Source organism: Myotis yumanensis, unplaced genomic scaffold (genome assembly GCF_028538775.1).
Source record: "Myotis yumanensis isolate MYYU_CA2020_CCGP unplaced genomic scaffold, mMyoYum1.0.hap1 SCAF_3, whole genome shotgun sequence".
Classification (NCBI taxonomy): Eukaryota; Metazoa; Chordata; class Mammalia; order Chiroptera; family Vespertilionidae; genus Myotis; species Myotis yumanensis.
In genome coordinates, this window is record NW_027223754.1 from 62,302,437 (window position 1) to 62,322,721 (window position 20,285).

A 20,285-nucleotide genomic window follows, 5' to 3' on the forward strand; every position below is an offset into this window, starting at 1 on the left:
TTTGTGCATACAGTAGGCACTCAATTAAAGTTGAATGAATGGGCAAAGGAATGCATAAATGTCCTCCTTGCATATCTAGACTTACTTTTCCTTCACTCAGTTTAGATGACCTGAGAAGCACTTCCTCAAAATAACCCTCTGGTTCACCATTAGAAGAATGTCTGGCACCAGCTGGTAGGAGATATTAATAGCATGCACATTAGGCACTTGTTCAAGGCACACAGATAGCTCAGTGATAAAATCTTTAGAAATATTTGGACAGTTAAGATTATTGGAATATGAATCAGTTGTGGTTCCTTAAATCTTCACTCTAAATTTTAAGAAGTTAATATCTGGTTTGGAAATTTTTAAGAAAATAAGCAATACTTGCTTTCAATTTTGGAGAAACTCAGTATTTGGGCTAAAGAAAGAAAGCTTACAATAGTAACATTTTCTTTTTTCTGTGACAAGATTCTTTTGAAGGATTCAGATGCTAAAATAGAGAAGAAAATGGAATTTTTCCTTCAAATTTCAATATTTAGTATTTTAGCGATCATTTACCACTGATAAAGAAATCACTTGTCCACGAACCTACGTTTTTATTTCTCCCTAGGTAACATAATACTCAAAAAAGAGAGATATGCTGGAAATTACAAAACATACTAGGTTATCTTTAGTGATCTCTGGAGGGACTTGGGAAAGAAAGGGAATGTGATGGGACTATAACCCATTTTTCAAATAATACATAATTCAGAAATACTTGTATCTTTACCAGACAGAATGAACCAGTCCAACTACTAATTGATACTTGTTAGTAATCTATACTTGATCTAAATTTTTCAGGTATTTAGTTTAACCAGCAAGGGACACAAATTCTAAGCAACTCTTCTCATAAAATGGTCTATATCTTATTAGATAGCCATAAAGACATTTCATTCTCTGAGCCATTTTCAAAGTTTCTACAAAAGTACTGTTAAGATGGACTGTTTTTCTTAATGTGTAATGTCTCTAAAGGTTTAAATCAATTCATACTAAAATAAAAGATAAACAAGCAGCTTTGAGTCCTCAAATACTCAGATGAAGAGACAATTCTACTAGGTATCTACAAGGCAGAGACAGTGGGGAATAAACAAGAACAAGATGTAGTTGCTGACCTTGAGGAACTTTCCATCCAGTTGAAGAAATAATAGGAAAAATGAGTGCTACTGAGATAAGAGAAAAGCTCTTTTGTATACAATATGAGGAAATCAGATGTTTAAAGGCAGAGATATATACTACTCTCATTCTGTGTAAAGAGGCAGAAAAGGCTGGAGAGGTGGGCCACTAGGAAGGGCTTAGAAGTCTGGTAGAAACAATTAGACTTGATAATGGTAGTGAAAGGGGGAGTGAGATGTTTTTGTAAAGCAGGATGAATTCAGGCGAGCTAAAGGAGGTAGGTATTAGGTCAACTAGAAAACTGATTAATATAAGTACAATTTTCTCTCAGTGTACTTTAAGTAGTATCTCACAAGATAACTAATGTATCTTTCAAAAATTTTCTTGGTCTTTACAAAGTCTTTTATACTTTTAATCTACAACATTTGTATTATCTCCATCTATCCTTCTCTCTCTCTTTTGTTCTCTCAAGTATATGTCAAGGAATGTAGGCAGGTGAATAAAAAAAAAGAGCGGAAAATAAAGCATAATTAATTAATTTTAACTGAAAATTATTAGTACAAAATCATTTGTAATTCACTTGAAATTAATCTGAAAATAAAATTAAAATGGTGTCATCATGAATCTAATTCTAGAGAAATTCTAGTATGCTTTTAAAAAAAATATATATTTTATTCATTTTTTTACAGAGAGGAAGGGAGAGGGATAGAGAGTTAGAAACATCGATGAAAGAGGAACATCGATCAGCTGCCTCCTGCACACCTCCTACTGGGGATGTGCCTGCAACCAAGGAACATGCCCTTGACCAGAATCGAACCTGGGACCCTTCAGTCTGCAGGCCAACACTCTATCCACTGAGCCAAACCAGTTAGGGCTCTAGTATGCTTCTACTCTACTGACCATTAAACTCACTTATAAATACATAAAATGCATCATTATTACTCACTGTGTTTTTTTAAAAATATATTTTTATTGATTTCAGAGAGGAAGGGAGAGGGAGAGAGAGATAGAAATACCAATGACGAGACAGAATCATTGATCAGCTGCCTCCTGCATGCCCCCTAATGGGGATCGAGCCCACAATCCTGGCATGTGCCCTAGACTGAAATGGAACCCAGGACCCTTCATTTGCAGGCTGACCCTCTATCCACTGAGCCAAACAGACAAGAGCATTACCTACTGTGTTTTATTTTGTGAGGTATTTAATATTTATGCATACTAAGAAGAAAGTAACTATTTTGTCATGCAACTCAGCACACTATCAAAAAGTATAATGTAATTACATTTAGCTCAAATAGGTAAATAAAACAAATATATATTGATTTTACCTTTGTTTTAGTCGTCTTTTGGCTGTTGTGGGAACATTAGCACCATAGCCATAGGAAAAAAGAACCCTTTCAGCCTCATCTTCATTTTCAACTGGAAAATATTAAAAGTGTATAATGTGAAATAGTTTTTTTCCCTTAAGAAGGATGGCAAAATAAAAGAGGTCATAATAATGACTTAGGGAACAAAAGAATATTAAAAAAGGGCTAATGTGTAATCTCAAACAGGCCATTTGTAAGCAGAAGCATATTTCCTAAAGTATATACTTGCTTGGATTTGTTCCATTTATTTTTAAAAGGTATAAGGGATTACATCATAGGCCATGTTAAGTTTTCTTGTTGTAAAATATAATAATACAGATGTTTTATTCTAAATGAATGAAAGCCTTTTTGCATAAAAATGTTATCTATACTAATAAAAGGGTAATACGCTAATTAGACCGGATGTCTTCTGGACATCCTTCTGGACAAAGCCACGGTAGCGGGGCTGAGGCAGAGGCAGTTAGGGGCGATCAGGCCGACAGGGGAGAGCAGTTAGGGGGCGATCAGGCCAGCAGGGGAGAGCAGTTAGGGGGTGGGCGATCAGGCCAGCAGAACAGAGCAGTTAGTGGGTGATCAGGCCAGCAGGGGAGAGCAGTTAGGGGGCAATCAGGCCAACAGGCAGAGGCGGTTAGGGGCGATCAGGTCGGTAGGCAGGGGAGCAGTTAGGGCCAATCAGGCCGGCAAGCAGAGGCAGTTAGGGGCGATCAGGCAGGCAGGGAGGCGAGCAGATAGGAGCCAGCATTCCTGGATTGTGAGAGGGATGTCTTACTGACATCGCCCGAGGGGTCCCGGATTTGAGAGGGTGCAGGCTGGGCTGAAGGACCCCCACATGAATTTTGTGCATCGGGCCTCTAGTGTAATTATAAAAAAGTAATAACATCAATCTTATTACTTTCCTTCTTTAAAAAGAAATGACTATTTTTAATTAGAAAAGATGTTCATTATTTTATCAGTAGAACAACTGTACCTTAACGTGTAACAATGAAATTAAGCACTTAAATAGAATACTCTGTGAAGAAAATATGCAGCACTAAGAACGTATTGATGGACTTTTTTTTTAATTATAAAAAAGTTTCAGCAAAACCATTTCCTTCTAAATTCTGCTATTGTCACACCAATTCCCAAAAGGAATTTTAACTAATAGGTTAATATTTTATAGCTAAAAAGTTTAAATGTAATGACAATTTTACTGTAAATTGGCATTACAAATTCAATATGCACTTATTTGTTGATTTGTCCTTCTGTAGTACAGTAAAAATTTCAGGAATACTCCTAAATGTTTTCCTTCAATTTTGTCCCTATTTTTCAAGGTGAACCAAGATTAGTTTTCAGAGGTAGAATTATTAGTTGTGAGGGACATGTAAAAGCAAGAAATGATATATGCCATTGGCAATATATCAGCTATCATGGCTTCAGATAAAAATTGAGCTCTATGCCCAGCCAGTGTGGTCAACGGCTGAGCATCAACCAGGAACTAAGAAGTCACTGGTTCGATTCCTGGTCAGAGCAGGTGCCAAGGTTGCTCTCTCATCGATGTTTCTCTCTCTCTCTCTCTCTCTCTCTCTCTCTCAAAATCAATAAAAATATATTTTTTAAAAATTTGAGTTCTCTAATTTAGCTCTATAGGAATTAGAGTTGGCAGTTAGATATCTATCTTATTCTTGTCTCTCCTAAATATGCAGTTCTAAATCCAGAAGGGAAAGGGTAAATTTAGTTAACATCTTAAAAAACCCATCAGCTAGATACTAATGGACATCTTAAATTGGATTTTAATACTTACTGGATTAATAACTCGTGGGATAACTATTTTGGTGATGATTTAATTACAAAAACAATGTACTATACAACATGGTGAATGGTAGTTAAAAAGTTATGGCTATAGCCTGGGTGGTGTGGGTCAGTGGTTGAGTGTCGTCCCATGCACCAAGAAGTCACTGGTTCAATTCCTAATCAGGGCACATGCCTGAGTTACTGGCTCAATCCCCAGTGAAGGGTGTGCATGAGGCAGCTGATTGATGTTTTTCTCTCTTTCCCTCTCCCTTCCACTCTCTCTAAAGTCAATAAAAACATATATATATGTATATATATATATATATACACATATATATATATGTATATATGTGTATATATATATATATATATATATATGAAGATCAAGAAACTAGGCTCTTCTCTATCCATTCACATTGGAAGTTAGAATAAAAACAATATATATATATATATATATATATTTGTTGTTGTTAATCCTCACCCTGCAAGGGGCCCAGGTCGGGGAGGAGCCTGTAACCAAAGTATATGCCCTTGACCAGAATCGAACCTGGGACCCTTTGGTCTGCAGGCCAATGCTCTATCCACTAAGTCAAACCGGCTAGGTTAAAAACATATTTTTAAAAAGAGTTTTAAGTGTCTTAGGAGCTCAGTGCCACCATTTTCCCCATGCTAAAGGAATTAGAAAGGTGTGGGGAGACTGGCATTCATAGAGAAAGTGCAGGAGGGAATTATATGTGTAAAGTCAGAGCTGTGAAGTTTTAGTAATTGTGAGAAAAGTGGCTGGAGTTAGTCTCGAGTACAAAGGTAGGCTTAGTTCTAACTGTGAATAGGATTTGTTTGCTAGGCTAAGGAGTCCGGCACTTATTTTACAGTCAATAAGAAATTAATACAGGTGGGTTATATGACCAATAGATTTTTGTTGTTGCTGCTAACATTGTAGAAGAAAAATTCCAATAATGGAGAAAAAGGTGACCTAGATTGGTAGCACAAAGAACTCCTCATAATTTACACTAGTAACCAGTTGAGACATGGTCCATAATAGCAATGGAGGATAGAAAAAAGAACTTGGTTTCTAGACAACTGAACACGTGTAAAAGAGATGAGTCAGTAGATAGAATAAGGGAAGAATCAAGACTGACAAAAACTAGTTGGAAACTTAGACAGGCTTTAACATTATTAATAGAATAACAATACAAGAAAATTAGTAAGGCTCAAGGAGGAAAGAGAAAATAGAAATAATATAAGATATTTAATGACTGCAGGAACTCCATACAGAATTGGGGAATCCCTAGCCTATAGACAGTAATTGAAACTGTGGAAAGAGGTAAGATTATCCAGAACTGAAGAGGATGAGGGGAAAAACCCCTGAGAACTCTTACAATTAGATAGAAGAGGCAATAAAAGTGATGGAGTAGAAACAATCAGAGGCAAGTGAATCAAGAAGCAAGAAAGGGTTCTGAGAAATGTGACAAATGCCTAGCAAAGGTTTCAAGTAGGACAAAAATGGGTAGAATGTCCCTGAATTTGACAATTAGAAATCTGATTTTTGTTTTATTTTTGAATTTACTTAGTTTCTAGGCCATATTTGTATTTTTAATAACTTGATGAGAGTTGAAAACTAAACTCAAATATCCAAATAACACATTTATTTGATTATAAAAAGCAATTTAAGTGTAAATAGGATACTGTAATTTGCCATGGTTACACCTTAATAAATAAAGTCTAACCATCATTATGTCAACTGAAATTAGCTGAATTAGATGGTAAGCCCTTGAATATTGTACACATTGTTGTACTAAAAGGATGTTTTGCTTACATCTTTGAAAGTTTGGTTAATCAATAAGTATTAAACAAGGATAAAAATATTCTAACTTCCAATGTGAAGGGATAGAGAAGAGCCTAGTTTCTTGATCTTCCAAGTACAGGTAAATATATTTTATTCTAAGATGGTTTTAAATTGGCTTATACAATATCATATCAAAAAATAATTTCTATATTTCTTCTAAAGATTTTATTTAAAATTAAAATATTTACACAGAAGAGTTGAAAAAGGTGTACAGTATACACCCATATATGCAATATCTGGATTCTAAATTAAAAATTGTACTATATTTATTTATCATACATTTTTTCATTCCCATATCGACCCAAAAATCTATCTTATTTTTTGGGTGCATTTCAAAGTATGTTGCAGACATCTGCTCTTCAAACATCAACAGTTCCACATGCAAATCATCAATTACACTTTAATATTTATGTATAGTTCTTTTGTTAATAGCTCACCAATTCTTTTTTGTTGTTGTTAATCCTCACCAAGATTATTATAGTTCTTTAGTAAAACAAAATTTACATATAGCAAAAGGTACAAATCTTAAGTATACCTATGAAATTTACTTATCAGTATACTGTGATTGTTTTGGAATTTGAAAATAGTTTTACTCTTTCTTTTTGATCTTTATACTTCTTTCTTTCTTGTCTTATATTATTGTGTAGGAGCTCAATTACAATGTTTAATATAAGTTATGAAAATATAAATTCTTGCCCTGATGTCTTCTTTAAAAGAAGGTTTAATATTTAATATTGAATCATTAGGTATGATATTAGCTATAGGTTTATTTGTAGAATAGAGGCCTGGTGCACGAAATTTGTGCAAGGGTGAGGGGGGTCCTTCAGCCCGACCTGCACCCTCTCCAATCCAGGAGCCCTCAGAGGATGTCCTACTGACGGCTTAGGCCCGCTCTCCCCAGGGAGCGGGCCTAAGCCACAGTCTGGCCTCCCTCTGCAGGTGGCAACCAGGCTGATCAGGGGAAGGCGCTGCTCCCATCACCCTGTTGCTGCTGCCACTGCCGGCCGCCACAGCTGCCAAGGCGTTTTCATCAACACGGACTCCAGTCATTTCACCACGAAAAAATGACAACTTTCTTTAGGCATTTTCAAGATGTCTCTTTCATGGAATATGACATGTCTTTCTTTCTTTCTTTCTTTTTTAATCCTCACCTGAGGATATTTTTCCATTGATTTTTAGAGTGTGGAATAGAGAGGGAAAGACAGAGAGAAACATCAATGTGAGAGGGACACTTCCATTGATTGCCTCCTGCATGAGCCTTGACCTGGGCCCCGGCCAGGGAGAAGCCTGCAACCTAGGTAGATGCCCTTGACCAGAATCGAACCTGGACCCTGCGGTCGGCAGGCCGAGGCTCTATCCACTGAGTCAAACCAGCTAGGGCAGGATATGACATTTCTTAGCCCCTCCAGTAGTGGACCTTGGTTTTTTCCTCCAGGAGTGAGGTGGAAAACTCTAGATCACCTTCTTGGATTCTTATTACACAAGTTACCAAGAACACTGTGAGTGGCGTACCAGGAACTTAGACAATGAGCGGTCAGAAAAGGTGTTTCCTCTGCAGCTCACGCACAGAGGTGGGACTGCCGGCACACCCCAGCTGGCAGGCCCTGTTCTCTGCAGGCCTGCTGGCAGACAGGCCCTGCTCTCTGTGGGCCTGCGCCATCCGTGGCTTGCCTCACTGCGCAGCAGTCCCCTCCCTCCCACCTGCGCATGCAGCCTCCTCCTGAGCAGTCATGACTGTTATGGTGTCTTGGTTAATTTCCATATTACCTATTTATTTATATATATATATATATATATATTCTTTATTGAATTGAGGAAGTTCCTTTTATTCCTAATTTGTTTCCACAGAAGGACATATGCAAAGTTATAGAGCTAAGAAAGTATGGAACTTTCAAGATGATACGCTATGCTATAAAGTGGTAAGGCATGAAAAGTAGAAAAATAAATGAGTCTAATCATACAAAAGTCATGCTGAGGAATTATACTTTAGATTGTATTAAGGTGATAAAGGCATTAAAGCTGATGCATGGTATGACCAAACCTGTATTTTATAAAGATTACTCGGACAGTCTGGTCAGCGTAGCTCAGTGGTTGGGCATTGACCTATGAACCAGGAGGTCACAGTTCAATTCCTGGTCAGGCACATGCCTGGGTTATGGGCTCCATCCCCAGTGTGGGGTGTGCAGGAGGCAGCTGATCAACTATTCTTTCTCATCATTGATGTTTCTATTTCTCTCTCCCTCTCCCTTCTTCTATGAAGTCAATAAAAATATATTAAAGAAAAAGATTACTTGGACTCCAGTGAAGAAACTGAAGATAAATTTGAAAACTATTGCAATTATCAGACCTTGGAAATGAAAAACAGACAATGAATGGAATGAAATAACAGTTTGTCTTAAATTTGCCTATAAATATTATAGTCTTTACAATAAATGTTCCCCAAATAGATTAAAATTTAATGTCAACTTCAATTGAAGTTTAAACCCATTTTAAGAAAGCCACTGTTATTTCTCATTTTTGAACAAAAATAATGTACTGTAGTACACATCGTCAATGGTGAAATGTTAATTTAAAATATTTCCTTAGAGTCAGGGACAACACAGGGAAAATAAATTAGAAATTAGGGTCAAAGATTATAACATAGTAGATTCAAAGAATTTCTATCTGTTTTTCAAGACTAATTCAAATGTTGTCTCCTCTCAGGTATTCCTCTCCACCAAGATTGAATTAACTCAGGATCTCTTCTGTACTTTCACCAAGGATTGCCTATCTCTTGCTAATAGCACTTAGCTCACCACTTTAATTATCTGTTAATATGTTTCTCTCCCAGTAGACTAAACAAGGAACACCTAATATGCAACCGTTATTGTATGAACTCCATTTCCCCAGATCCAGGCATATGTAAAGCACTTGATAATCACTGAATGAGTAAACTAAATAAATGAAAAGATAAAATCTACCACAGTTAAATTATTTTAAAAATCTCAACTACTAGAATTAAGACTAATTTCTAAAATGTAAAATATTCTTTTAAAAAGCCACCAATTATATTTGAAAGAAATAAAACAGTTTTAGGAACAATACTAGGTTCCTTGTGTTGCCAACAACAAAACAAAAACAAAAAGCTGTGGGGAGGGGGGGGGAGGGAGGAGGGTTGTGGGAGGCTTACTTTCTGCAGTTTGCATTATTATTTCATCAAGCTCTTTTTCCAGTTTTTCATAAATGTCTAGCCTCGCCTGATGCTCAGAGTTCTGTGTTTGGAGTTCAGTAATGCGTTTTTCAGAAGAGGACTGGAGACTATAAAATTCTTTAGTTAAAACCTATTAGTGAAAGAAAAAAAATTGCAAAGGCAGATTAAATAACAGTTAAGACAAAAACGTGATACAAAAATATTATTAGTTTTTTCCCCACTTTTTACTAGTAATGATTCAGATATGAAGTGAAAGTAGTTCAATTGAGATGACTAAGTACAATTATTTCTACAGAAAATAATTCAGTTGTTTTTAACTGAAAATTACAACGCACTTTATTATATAATTGAATAAAAAACAAATTTAAAAACTGAAATAGTTATAGGAGTAAGGCTAGCATTTGCTTGTTAGGATTAAAAAATGCAGTAATGCCATACTTACTTGGAGGGCATTTATCTGGAGATCGCAGCCATTTGGGAAAGGCTTAAAAAGCCATGTGCAAAGTGATACACTCATAAGGAGCCCTTTAGTTTTCCATCAGAGCTCATTTATCTACCCATGCCATACTTTCAGTAAGATTTTTGGTTTCTTGAACAATCATAACTTGAAAGCAGCAAATTAAAATGTAAATGTGAAGTGCTACTTGGGGCAATATCAGAAAATATCTTTCTACATAAAGGATAAAAATGATAAAAAAAAAACAATACAGAGTAAGGCATGGAAATGAAGTTATTTTATTTAAGAACAAAAATCCAGTATTCTTCAGTAATAATTCATTGAAAGAATCACTATGATGATTATAATGAATTCACCAAAAAAGGAGACATTTCTAGTGACAAAGGGATGTTTTAATGCTTAAATTAAATTCCAATTATCTAGAAAATTTACGGACTAGTGCAAACTAAATTATGAAGTGGTATTACACTTGCTTCCTTACACAGAATCAGATGTGTTTCCTGAGAAGCAATATAATAGGATTTCAATCCTAGCTTTGGCATTTATTAGTTGTGATCTTAGGCAATTACTTATTCTTTCTTGGTTTACCATAAATATTGTTGGAGTATTAAAGGAGAGGGTAAATTCACAGAGCTTAGCGAATGCAGAGAACACAGTAAGTGTTGAAAAATACTATTATTATTGTAAGAAGTACAATTATAATAACTTGTATTAAATGGCTCACAGAAATAGAGGTGTATGAATTTAATTACCCTGAATTCTCTGTAATTAAAACAATTTGGAAGAAAACGTATTTTCTCTATTGACATAAAGCTCACCCTAACAAATGTATGTGATTGAGCGCTATCTATGGAGTGGAAAAAGAATATGCAGAAGACCCATTTACAGTTTCTAACAAGTAGAAATTACAACTTAATTTTCCTTAATCTATTCTATCTCATTTCCTTCAATGATTTCCATTAAAACTTCTCCCCAAAATAAATTAAACATTATCCCCTATCCTCCAAATATATTCCTTTGGAGAGTGGAGAAAGAATAACATGGGAATAATATTTTTTAGGATGATTTCTAATGTCCCTGATTAGGTCAGCAAAAGAAAATTCAAGTTTTAGCATTATTTCTTCTTGCTTGCTAGGAATTTGTTTTTTAGAGAAGGTGGCCAGTGGGACGGGACTGGGTGAAATGAGGTGGACATGCCCTGGAGCCAACCTCCTGCGGTCACTCCCCGGCCAGCAGCACCTAGGGCGGTGCCAGGGCTTGAAGGGCATCTTCAGTGAGCAGGATCCCTCCGGCAGGTGGGGTCCCTCGGCCTGGCCTGCGGGGATCGGGCCGAAACCTGCAGTGCGACATCCCCCAAAGGGTCCCGGACTGCAAGAGGGCACTCTGCAAAGATGCTGTCACTCGGCAACTCCTGCATTGAGTGTCTGCCCGCTGGTGGTCAGTGCACATCATACCTACAGGCCGATCGGCCAGTCGGCTGGTCGCCTTAGCCTTTTATATATATAGATAAAGAATTCACGACATAGTGAAAAAATCTGGGGCTTTCACATAGTTCAATCTATTGGGATGTAATTCATTAAGAATCTGGTTGCTGATGGCACTAACTCTACTGAAAAATGAGAGGATTAGTAAAGACTGTCCCCACAAAACAGTTGATATTTTTCACCCGTATCCCACTCCCCCCAACCAAAACAACAAAAAGCACACATAAAGAAAAGCTGCAGAAATAAATATCTAAAGAGATAAGGAATAAAAAAGTTGAAAATAGGATATTTCATAAAATATTATTTTAAGATGAGATTTTAAAAATAGTATTACATTGAGAGATATGATTTAAAATTCTCCATGACATAGAGGAGAAATCCGCAGAAACTTCTGATCAGAGATATCTTCCAATACCTCTGTACCCCATGGGGGAGAATTCCCTTTCAGTATGGATTTGTCTGAGTGACTGCTCTAAACAAATTCACAACTGTTTCTGAAAAGCCAAAGAACTTTATTATTAGACCTATGAAAGGCTATTCTATTAAAGTTTCTTCAGGAAAAAACAATATATACACATTTGAGCTTAAACATTAGTATATAAAATAGGTCAATTACTTTTAGGACTCCATTAAATACCAAACTCTCAGTGGATCATTCCTCTCTTTAAATAACTAATGATAATAAAAAATTACATAAAATTATATTTATATATATGTACATGTAAATCTGTAATACACAATTAAAGGCCAAAAATTACTTTTAAAAAGATAAAATATAAAAAGCCAGTGTTTTGAGAGCCTTTACCAATTGATAACGTAGGTCCTCTTGATAAGAGTGCTTTTAAAAATAAGGACAAATGCAGAGCAAAAGGAACCCTCATGTACTGTGCTGGTGGGAATGCAGACTGGTGCAGCCACTGTGGAGAACAGTATGGAGTTTCCTCAAAAAAACTAAAAATGGAACTCCCATTTGACCCAGTGATCCCACTTCTAGGAATATATCCCAAGAAACTAGAAACACCAATCAGAAAGGATATATGCTCCCCTATGTTTATAATAGCTAAGATTTGGAAATAGCCTAAGTGTCCATCAGCAGATGAGTGGATTAGAAAACTATCGTACATCTACACAATGGAATACTATGCTGCTGTAAAAAGGAAGGAACTCACCATTTGCAACAGCATGGATGGAGCTGGAGAGCATTATGCTAAGTGAAATAAGTCAATCAGAGAAAGATAAATATCACACGAACTCACTCATTTGTGGAATGAACAACATAAACTGATGAACAAAAACAGATCCAGAGACAGAGAAGCATCGATCAGACCGTCAAACCTTAGAGGGGCCCTAACTGGTTTGGCTCAGTGGATAGAGCATCGGCCTGCGGATTCCAGTCAAGGGCATGTACCTTGGTTGCGGGCACATCCCCAGTGGGGAGTGTGCAGGAGGCAGCTGATCGATGTTTCTCTCTCATCGATATTTCTAACTCTCTATCCCTCTCCCTTCCTCTCTGTAAAAAATCAATAAAATATATATTTAACAAAAAAAAAAGGTTTAAGGAGAAACCAAGATGGCGGCATAGGTAAACACTGGAGATTGCTGCCTCGCACAACAACTTCAAAGATACAACTAAGAGACGGAACGGACATCACCCAGAACCACAGGAAGGCTGGCTGAGTGGAAATTCCACAACTAGAAGGAAAGAGAAAAGCATACCGAGACTCAGAGGAGGTGCCTGTGTGGAAGCGAAATACTAAGGTGCGGAGGTGCGCGAGGAGCGGGCTGGTGGCAGAGGGCGTGGCATTCTGTTTCAATTGGGAGGGAGTCTCAGGCTCTGAGCTCCAGTTCTGGGCGAGTCTCTAGGGACCCAGACTCAAATGGGAGAAGCGGGACTGTCTGGCATCAGTCGGATCTCCAAGGCAGCTTCCTCTCCGAGGTTTGCAGCGGTTGCTGGGACCCTGAGAGGCAGAGCCTCTGGGGATGGGACTGAGAGCAGCCATAACTGCTCACTCCGCCTGCCCTGTTGGTCCCCTGGGACCCGCCCCGCCCAAGTCCTGCACAGAGGCATTTGTGGGATAGCCTCAGGCAAAGGCTAGATTAGCACCTCCCTAGAGGACAGAAGTTCTCCCACTGCAGACACAGCTGATTCTCACAGCCAGTTGGCCTGGAGGTCAAATCCCTCCCAGTGATACCTACAACAATCAAGGCTTAGCTACAACAAGACTGTGCACAAAGACCACAAGGGGGTGCACCAAGAGTGTCTACCTCAGGTAATTGGGACACTTAGCACAGAAAGCCACTCTATCGACACAGCAAAGCATAAAAAAAATGCCGAGACAAAGAAACAGGACACAAATGACAGAACTGGAGGAAAGCAGGCTGCTGGATATAGAATTCAAAACCACACTTTTGAGGTCTTTCAAGAGTCTTCTAGAGTCTGCCAATAAACTTAATGAGATGTACAAGAAATCCAATGAGACCCTCGATGTTGTGATAAAGGACCAACTAGAAATTAAGCATACACTGACTGAAATAAAGAATATTATACAGACTCCCAACAGCAGACCAGAGGAGCACAAGAATCAAGTCAAAGATTTGAAATGCAAAGAAGCAAAAAACACCCAACCAGAAAAGCAAAATGAAAAAAGAATCCGAAAATACGAAGATAGTGTAAGGAGCCTCTGGGACAGCTTCAAGCGTACCAACACCCGAATTATAGGGGTGCCAGAAGATGAGAGACAGCAAGATATTGAAATCCTATTTGAAGAAATAATGACAGAAAACTTTCCCTACCTGGTGAAAGAAATAGACTTAGAAGTCCAGGAAGCGCAGAGAACCCCAAACAAAAGGAATCCAAAGAGGACCACACCAAGACACATCATAATTAAAATGCCAAGAGCAAAAGACAAAGAGAGAATCTTAAAAGCAGCAAGAGAAAGAAACTCAGTTACCTACAAGGGAATACCCACACGACTGTCAGCTGATTTCTCAACAGAAACTATGCAGGCCAGAAGGGAGTGGCAAGAAATATTCAAAGTGATGAATAGCAAGAACCTACAACCAAGAGTACTTTATCCAGCAAAGCTATCATTCAGAATTGAAGGTCAGATAAAGAGCTTCACAGATAAGGAAAAGCTAAAGGAGTTCATCACCACCAAACCAGTATTATATGAAATGCTGAAAGGTATCCTTTAAGAAGAGGAAGAAGAAGAAAAAGGTAAAGATACAAATTATGAACAACAAATACGCATCTATCAACAAGTGAATCTAAGAATCAAGTGAATAAATAATCTGATGAACAGAATGAACTGGTGATTATAATAGAATCAGGGACATAGAAAGGGAATGGACTGACTATTCTTGGGGGGGAAAGGGTGTGGGAGATGCGGGAAGAGACTGGACAAAAATCGTGCACCTATGGATGAGGACAGTGGGTGGGGAGTGAGGGCGGAGGGTGGGGTGGGAACTGGGAGGAGGGGAGTTATGGGGGGAAAAAAGAGGAACAAATGTAATAATCTGAACAATAAAGATTTAATTAAAAAAAAAACCTCAGAGGGAAGGCAGGGGAGGGTGAGGGTAAAGGGGAGAGATCAACCAAAGGACTTGCATGCATGCATACAAGCCTAACCAATGGACACAGACACTAGGGGGGTGAGGGCATGAGAGGGGGTGGGGGGTGTTGGGAAGGCAATGGGGGGATAAGGACACATATGTAATACCTTAATCAATAAAGAAAAAAAAATAAAAATAAGGACAGGCCCTTTCTCCTACATAACACAAATATTATTTATAAAGCCTAATATGATATAGACCTTTACTTATGGAGTTCACCTGCTATGCTATTGAAAGAAAAGTTTGTACATATACCTCCAGTTTTTTCTGATATTTTTCACATTCCAACTGACACTGTGTGAGATTCCTTGCAGTTTCCTCTTGTATAAGCTGAACACGCTCACTTTCAAAAGACTTTAATTTACTTTGATGGAGAAATTCTGTTACTTTGCTTTCTGTACTAAGTTGTAGTTCTCTGTACCTGAAAGAAGAAGGATGGCTATGAGACTTTAAAGAAATCTTGATGATTTATATAAACATAAACATTACTTCTATTTTTCCACACCTTCATTTTATTATGCAGTTAATAACATTTATTCAGCAAAGCTCTTGTAAATAATTTAGACAGGCATATGTATGAAAATATGCTAAATCCAGAGAATAAAATATACCAATTAAAATGCACATTATTTTCATTCCTTCCATCCAAAAGTAATATTGCCTGTTTATTATTATTATTTTGTAAGATTTTTAAAATAAAAAATGGTAAGAGCAAGTTTCAGTTATATTGCTTAAAATGATTTAATTTCTATATATTTTACCGACCTTCTTAAATCTACAGCATTGCCTTCAAGCTTGCTATTTCATTCTAAGTCTAATCACAGATGGAGAAGAATGGCATAAAATATGTACATTAAACTGCAAATTCTTGAGACACTTATGAAATAAAATTTTAGATCAGCAAAGCATATATATATATACTTGGATATTACAAGAAAACATAATGTACAAATTACGTAGATAAATATATAAGTACAAGTAGTCTACTACAATACAGATAAGGAACATTCTTCATTTCATAGATATAATTAGTAATAAAAATATTTGCACTTTACAATATAAATCACCGCATATTGTAAATTTAAAAATGCCTTAGGTGGATTATGTTCTAACAGAAAGCAAAACACAGACACATTATACCTTTTTAGAGCTATTCTGAATCCAGGATAAGGTTAAACATGTTCATTTATTCAAATGTTTATTGAGCTAGTCCATATGCCAAGTAAATATGTATATAATGGTAGACAAAAATGTTCCCCCTTAAAGAATCTAGTTTGCTTGGGAAGACAGGCAAAAAAACATGAAAATTCGACAGCAGATATTAAGTGCTTCACGAAGGTAATTCCTGATTTCACTGGGAACATATAGGAAGGAGGCCTAAATTGGTTTGTATAGGTGTGGGTGTGCATGTGTGTGTAAGTCAGGAGGAGGTATGGGGTGGGAAGTATTCTAGGAAGAAGAAAGAAGAGTATGGGTATGGTAGGGAAGCAGAGAGCATACTGTTTAATTCATGGTATCTCGCTAAATCCTTAGAGCAGCGGTTCTCAACCTTCCTAATGCCATGACCCTTTAATACAGTTCCTCATGTTGTGGTGACCCCCAACCATAAAATTATTTTCGTTGCTACTTCATAACTGTAATTTTGCTACTGTTATGAATCGTAATGTAAATATATGATAAACAGGATGTATTTTCATTGTTACAAATTGAACATAATTAAAGCATAGTGATTAATCACAAAAACAATATGTAATTATATATGTGTTTTAGGCGACCCCTGTGAAAGGGTCGTTCGACCCCCAAAGGGGTTGCGACCCACCGGTTGAGAACCACTGCCTTAGAGCAACCATATTAGGTTTTGCAGATGAGGAACCTGAGGCTCAGAGATATAAAATATTACTTTAACAGGTAGTATATTTTAGGTTAGGTTTCAAATCCAGCTATATTTGACTCTATAGCAATGACCTATCCACTATTACATAATATATTTTTTCTTTTTAAAAAAAAATCTTTATTTTTGAAAATATTACATATGTCCCCCTGTTCCCCCCATTGACCCCTTCTAGCCCAGAGGCTTCTTACACATCTTCATATTTTTGGATTCTTTTTTCTTTTTTCTCTTCTGATTGGGGTTTTTTTTTGTTTTGTTTTGTTTTGTTTTTTAATATATTTTATTGATTTTCCACAGAGAGGAAGGGAGAGAGACAGAGAGTTAGAAACATCGATGAGAGAGAAACATCGATCAGCCACCTCCTGCACATCCCCCACCGGGAATGTGCCCACAACTCAGGTACATGCCCTTGACCGGAATCGAACCTGGGACCTCTGTCCGCAGGCCGACGCTCTATCCACTGAGCCAAACCGGTTTTGGCGTGATTGGGTGTTTTTTGCTTCCTCATATTCCATATTGTTGATTTGATTCTCAGAATCCTTCACTCTACTGATGAATCCCTGTAAATTATTCTTTATTTCAGTTAGTGTATGCTTCATTTCTGACTGGTCCTTTTTCATAACTTTGATGTTCTCATTAAGGTTCCTGAAATTCTCACTAGGTCCCTTGAAGCTCTCATTAATTCCCTTGAAGCTCTCATTATGTCCTTTGAAGCTCTCATTAAAATCCTTGAGCACCCTTATAACCATGGTTTTGAACTTAGTATCCAGTAGTTTGCTTGCTTCCATTTCATTTCGTTCTTTTCCTGGAGATTTCTTCTGTTCTTTCATTTGTGATGTTTCTTTGTCTCCATATATTTGGCTGCTTCCCTGTGTTTGTTTCTATGTATTAGGTAGAGCTGTTGATGTCTCCTGGAATTGGTAGAGTGTCCTTCTGTAGTTGGTGTCCTGTAGGGCCCAGTGGTTCAGCCTCTCCAGTCACCTGAGCTGGGCATTCTAAGTGTACCTGTGTGGGCTGTGTGCACTGTCCTGTTGTAGTTGAGCCTGGCTTGCTATTGGCATCACTTGGAAGGATTGACCCCCAGGCCAATGGCTGTGAGGACCAACTGTGACTACAGTGGAAGAGCTGTTGTGCAGGAGATACCCCTATGCGGCAGGACTTGCTTTAGTGCTGAGTCTGCCTCTTGAGTGTGCTACTTGTGGATGTGGTAGGGTTGTAATCTGGCATGGTCTGAAGCTGACCACAGGGTGCACTGGCTCTGGGGCCTCCAGGGAGGTGCAAAGTCAGTTACTTCCTGTGCCCTGCTTGGGGCCACTCCTACAGAGTGATCTGCAGATGACTGCTACTTGTGTTGGGCTTGGAGATACCCAGGAGAGGCCAAGCTGTGAACCAAGGCAGGCTTCTGCTAGTGCTGGGCCTGGAGCCTCTTACTGAAAGGTATGGGGCATGCTGAGGCCAGCTGCTGCTTGTTTGAAAGATTTCAGAAAAGTCTGAAGCCTGAGCAAGGACAGGCTATTCATATGAAAAGACCACTGCAAACAGCTTGAGTGGGGATGCAAACTGGAGTCATCAGAGCCAAGTGAACAGTGTGAGCCAGGTTGATGGAAACTCAGATATGGCGCCTGCTCTGTGGCAGGGGAGGTCTCAGCATAGGAACAATGACTTCTGCCAGAACTTGTGTCTGGGAGAAAGCTGCCTCCCAGTTCTTGCCCTGATGCCAGACAATTTAGTTCCACCCTGAATGTCCCTGAATCCTTTCAAGATGCTGCCCAAGCATTGGAGCTCAGAGGGAATGAATCCAAGTAAGTCCGTGCACCAGCCCTTTCAGAGGAACACTTGGGACTCCAGCAGCCTCTGTGTCACTCAGCCACAATCCCTGCTGGTTTTTACAGCCCGAAGTTATGGACTTCTCTTTCTGGTACTGGAACCCTGGGTTGGGGGGCCTGGTGTGGAGCTGGGACCTCTTGTTCCAAGAGACCTCTGTAGCCAAGTTATCCCTCCTGATTAAGAAAATGCTATACATGGGTACTGGACCAGCTTTTTCTGCATCTCCACCCCTCCTGCCAGTCTCGATGTGGCTTCTTCTTTAAATCTCTAGTTGTAGGACTTCCGTTCAGCCAGATTTTAGGCAGTTCTGAATGATGGTTATTCTGTGGTTTATTTGTAATTTTGGTCATGAGTTTCCTCAGTTTCAAAGAATGCTCTCCAGGTCCATCCATGCTGTTGCAAATGGTAAGAATTCCTTTTTTTTTTTTTTTTTTTCTTTTTTTTACCGCAGCGTAGTATTCCATTGTGTAGATGTACCACAGTTTTTTAATCCACTCATCTGCTAATGGGCACTTAGGCTGTTTCCAAATCTTAGCTATGGTAAATTGTGCTGCTATGAACATAGGGGAGCATATATCCTTTCTGATTGGTGTTCTAGTTTCTTAGGATATATTCCTAGAAGTGGGATCACTGGGTCAAATGGGAGTTCCATTTTTAACTTTTTGAGGAAACTCCATACTGTTTTCCACAGTGGCTGCACCAGTCTGCATTCCCACCAGTAGTGCACGAAGTGTTCCTTTTTCTCCACATCCTCTCCAGCACTTGTCATTTGTTGATTTGTTGATGATAGCCATTCTGACAGGCGTGAGATGGTACCTCATTGTTGTTTTGATTTGCATCTCTCAGAAGATTAGTGACTTTGAACATGTTTTCATGTGTCTACCCATTGACCTTTAGTTGGTGAACTGCTAGGCTGTGGATCTTGTAGTATTGATCTGGGTCTAGGCCAGCCTACTACGGGCAAACTACGGTCCGCGGGCTGGATCTGGTCCAATTGAAATGAATAAAACTAAAAAAAAAAAAGACCGTACCCTTTTATGTAATGATGTTTACTTTGAATTTATATTAGTTCACACAAACACTCCATCCATGCTTTTGTTCCGGCCCTCCGGTCCAGTTTAAGAACCCATTGTGGCCCTCGAGTCAAAAAGTTTGCCCACCCCTGGTCTAGGCTCTCCTCCTCAGCACTCACACCTTTGTCAGTGGTGTGGCTGGTGGCAGCAGCACTGGCCTGGCTTAGTTGTTTCTCACTGAGCTTCTTCTGCTTGGCCTCCTCCGCTTTCTTCTGAGCTTTCAGGCATCTTTTTAGCTCATTTTTGGCTCACTGCTGTCCACATTCACCTTAGGCCCTTGCACCATAGCCATCTCTCTGGAGGCCCAAACTGAAAGCTCATTGTCCCATGGGCAAGAAGCAGTAAAAATTATTTTACTCAAAAAGTGTGTTAATTCCATATTTTAACTGACATGAAAATGTCCCTGTACTCTGAGAATAAGTTGTTTTATAAATGTATAAACATGTGGAATCAATACCTAATTTGTATGCTAAGCTATAGAAAACACTAGACACATTACTAAAATAAATTCTGGATAAGTAATTTAGAATGTGATATTGACCTTTAAAATAATTTGTTTTGAAAAGATTAAACTGCAAAGTTTGCCTTCTTATGGATTCAAGACATTGTGAATAATTCTGAGATCAATGCAAAT

General features: G+C 38.3%; 1 protein-coding gene across 4 annotated transcripts in view; it reads right to left on the reverse strand.

Moving 5' to 3' along the window:
• The window catches only part of PIBF1 (progesterone immunomodulatory binding factor 1), a 220,522-nt gene that overhangs the window by 82,993 nt on the left and 117,244 nt on the right, over positions 1-20,285 (reverse strand). For all 4 annotated transcript variants that reach the window (XM_070408953.1, XM_070408951.1, XM_070408952.1 and 1 more), the window contains 3 exons: positions 15,116-15,281; positions 9,287-9,437; positions 2,463-2,553 (listed from right to left, as the gene is read on the reverse strand). In XM_070408953.1, coding sequence (XP_070265054.1) covers positions 2,463-2,553; positions 9,287-9,437; positions 15,116-15,281 — 408 coding nt within the window. The remainder of the gene's footprint in view (positions 1-2,462; positions 2,554-9,286; positions 9,438-15,115; positions 15,282-20,285) is intronic.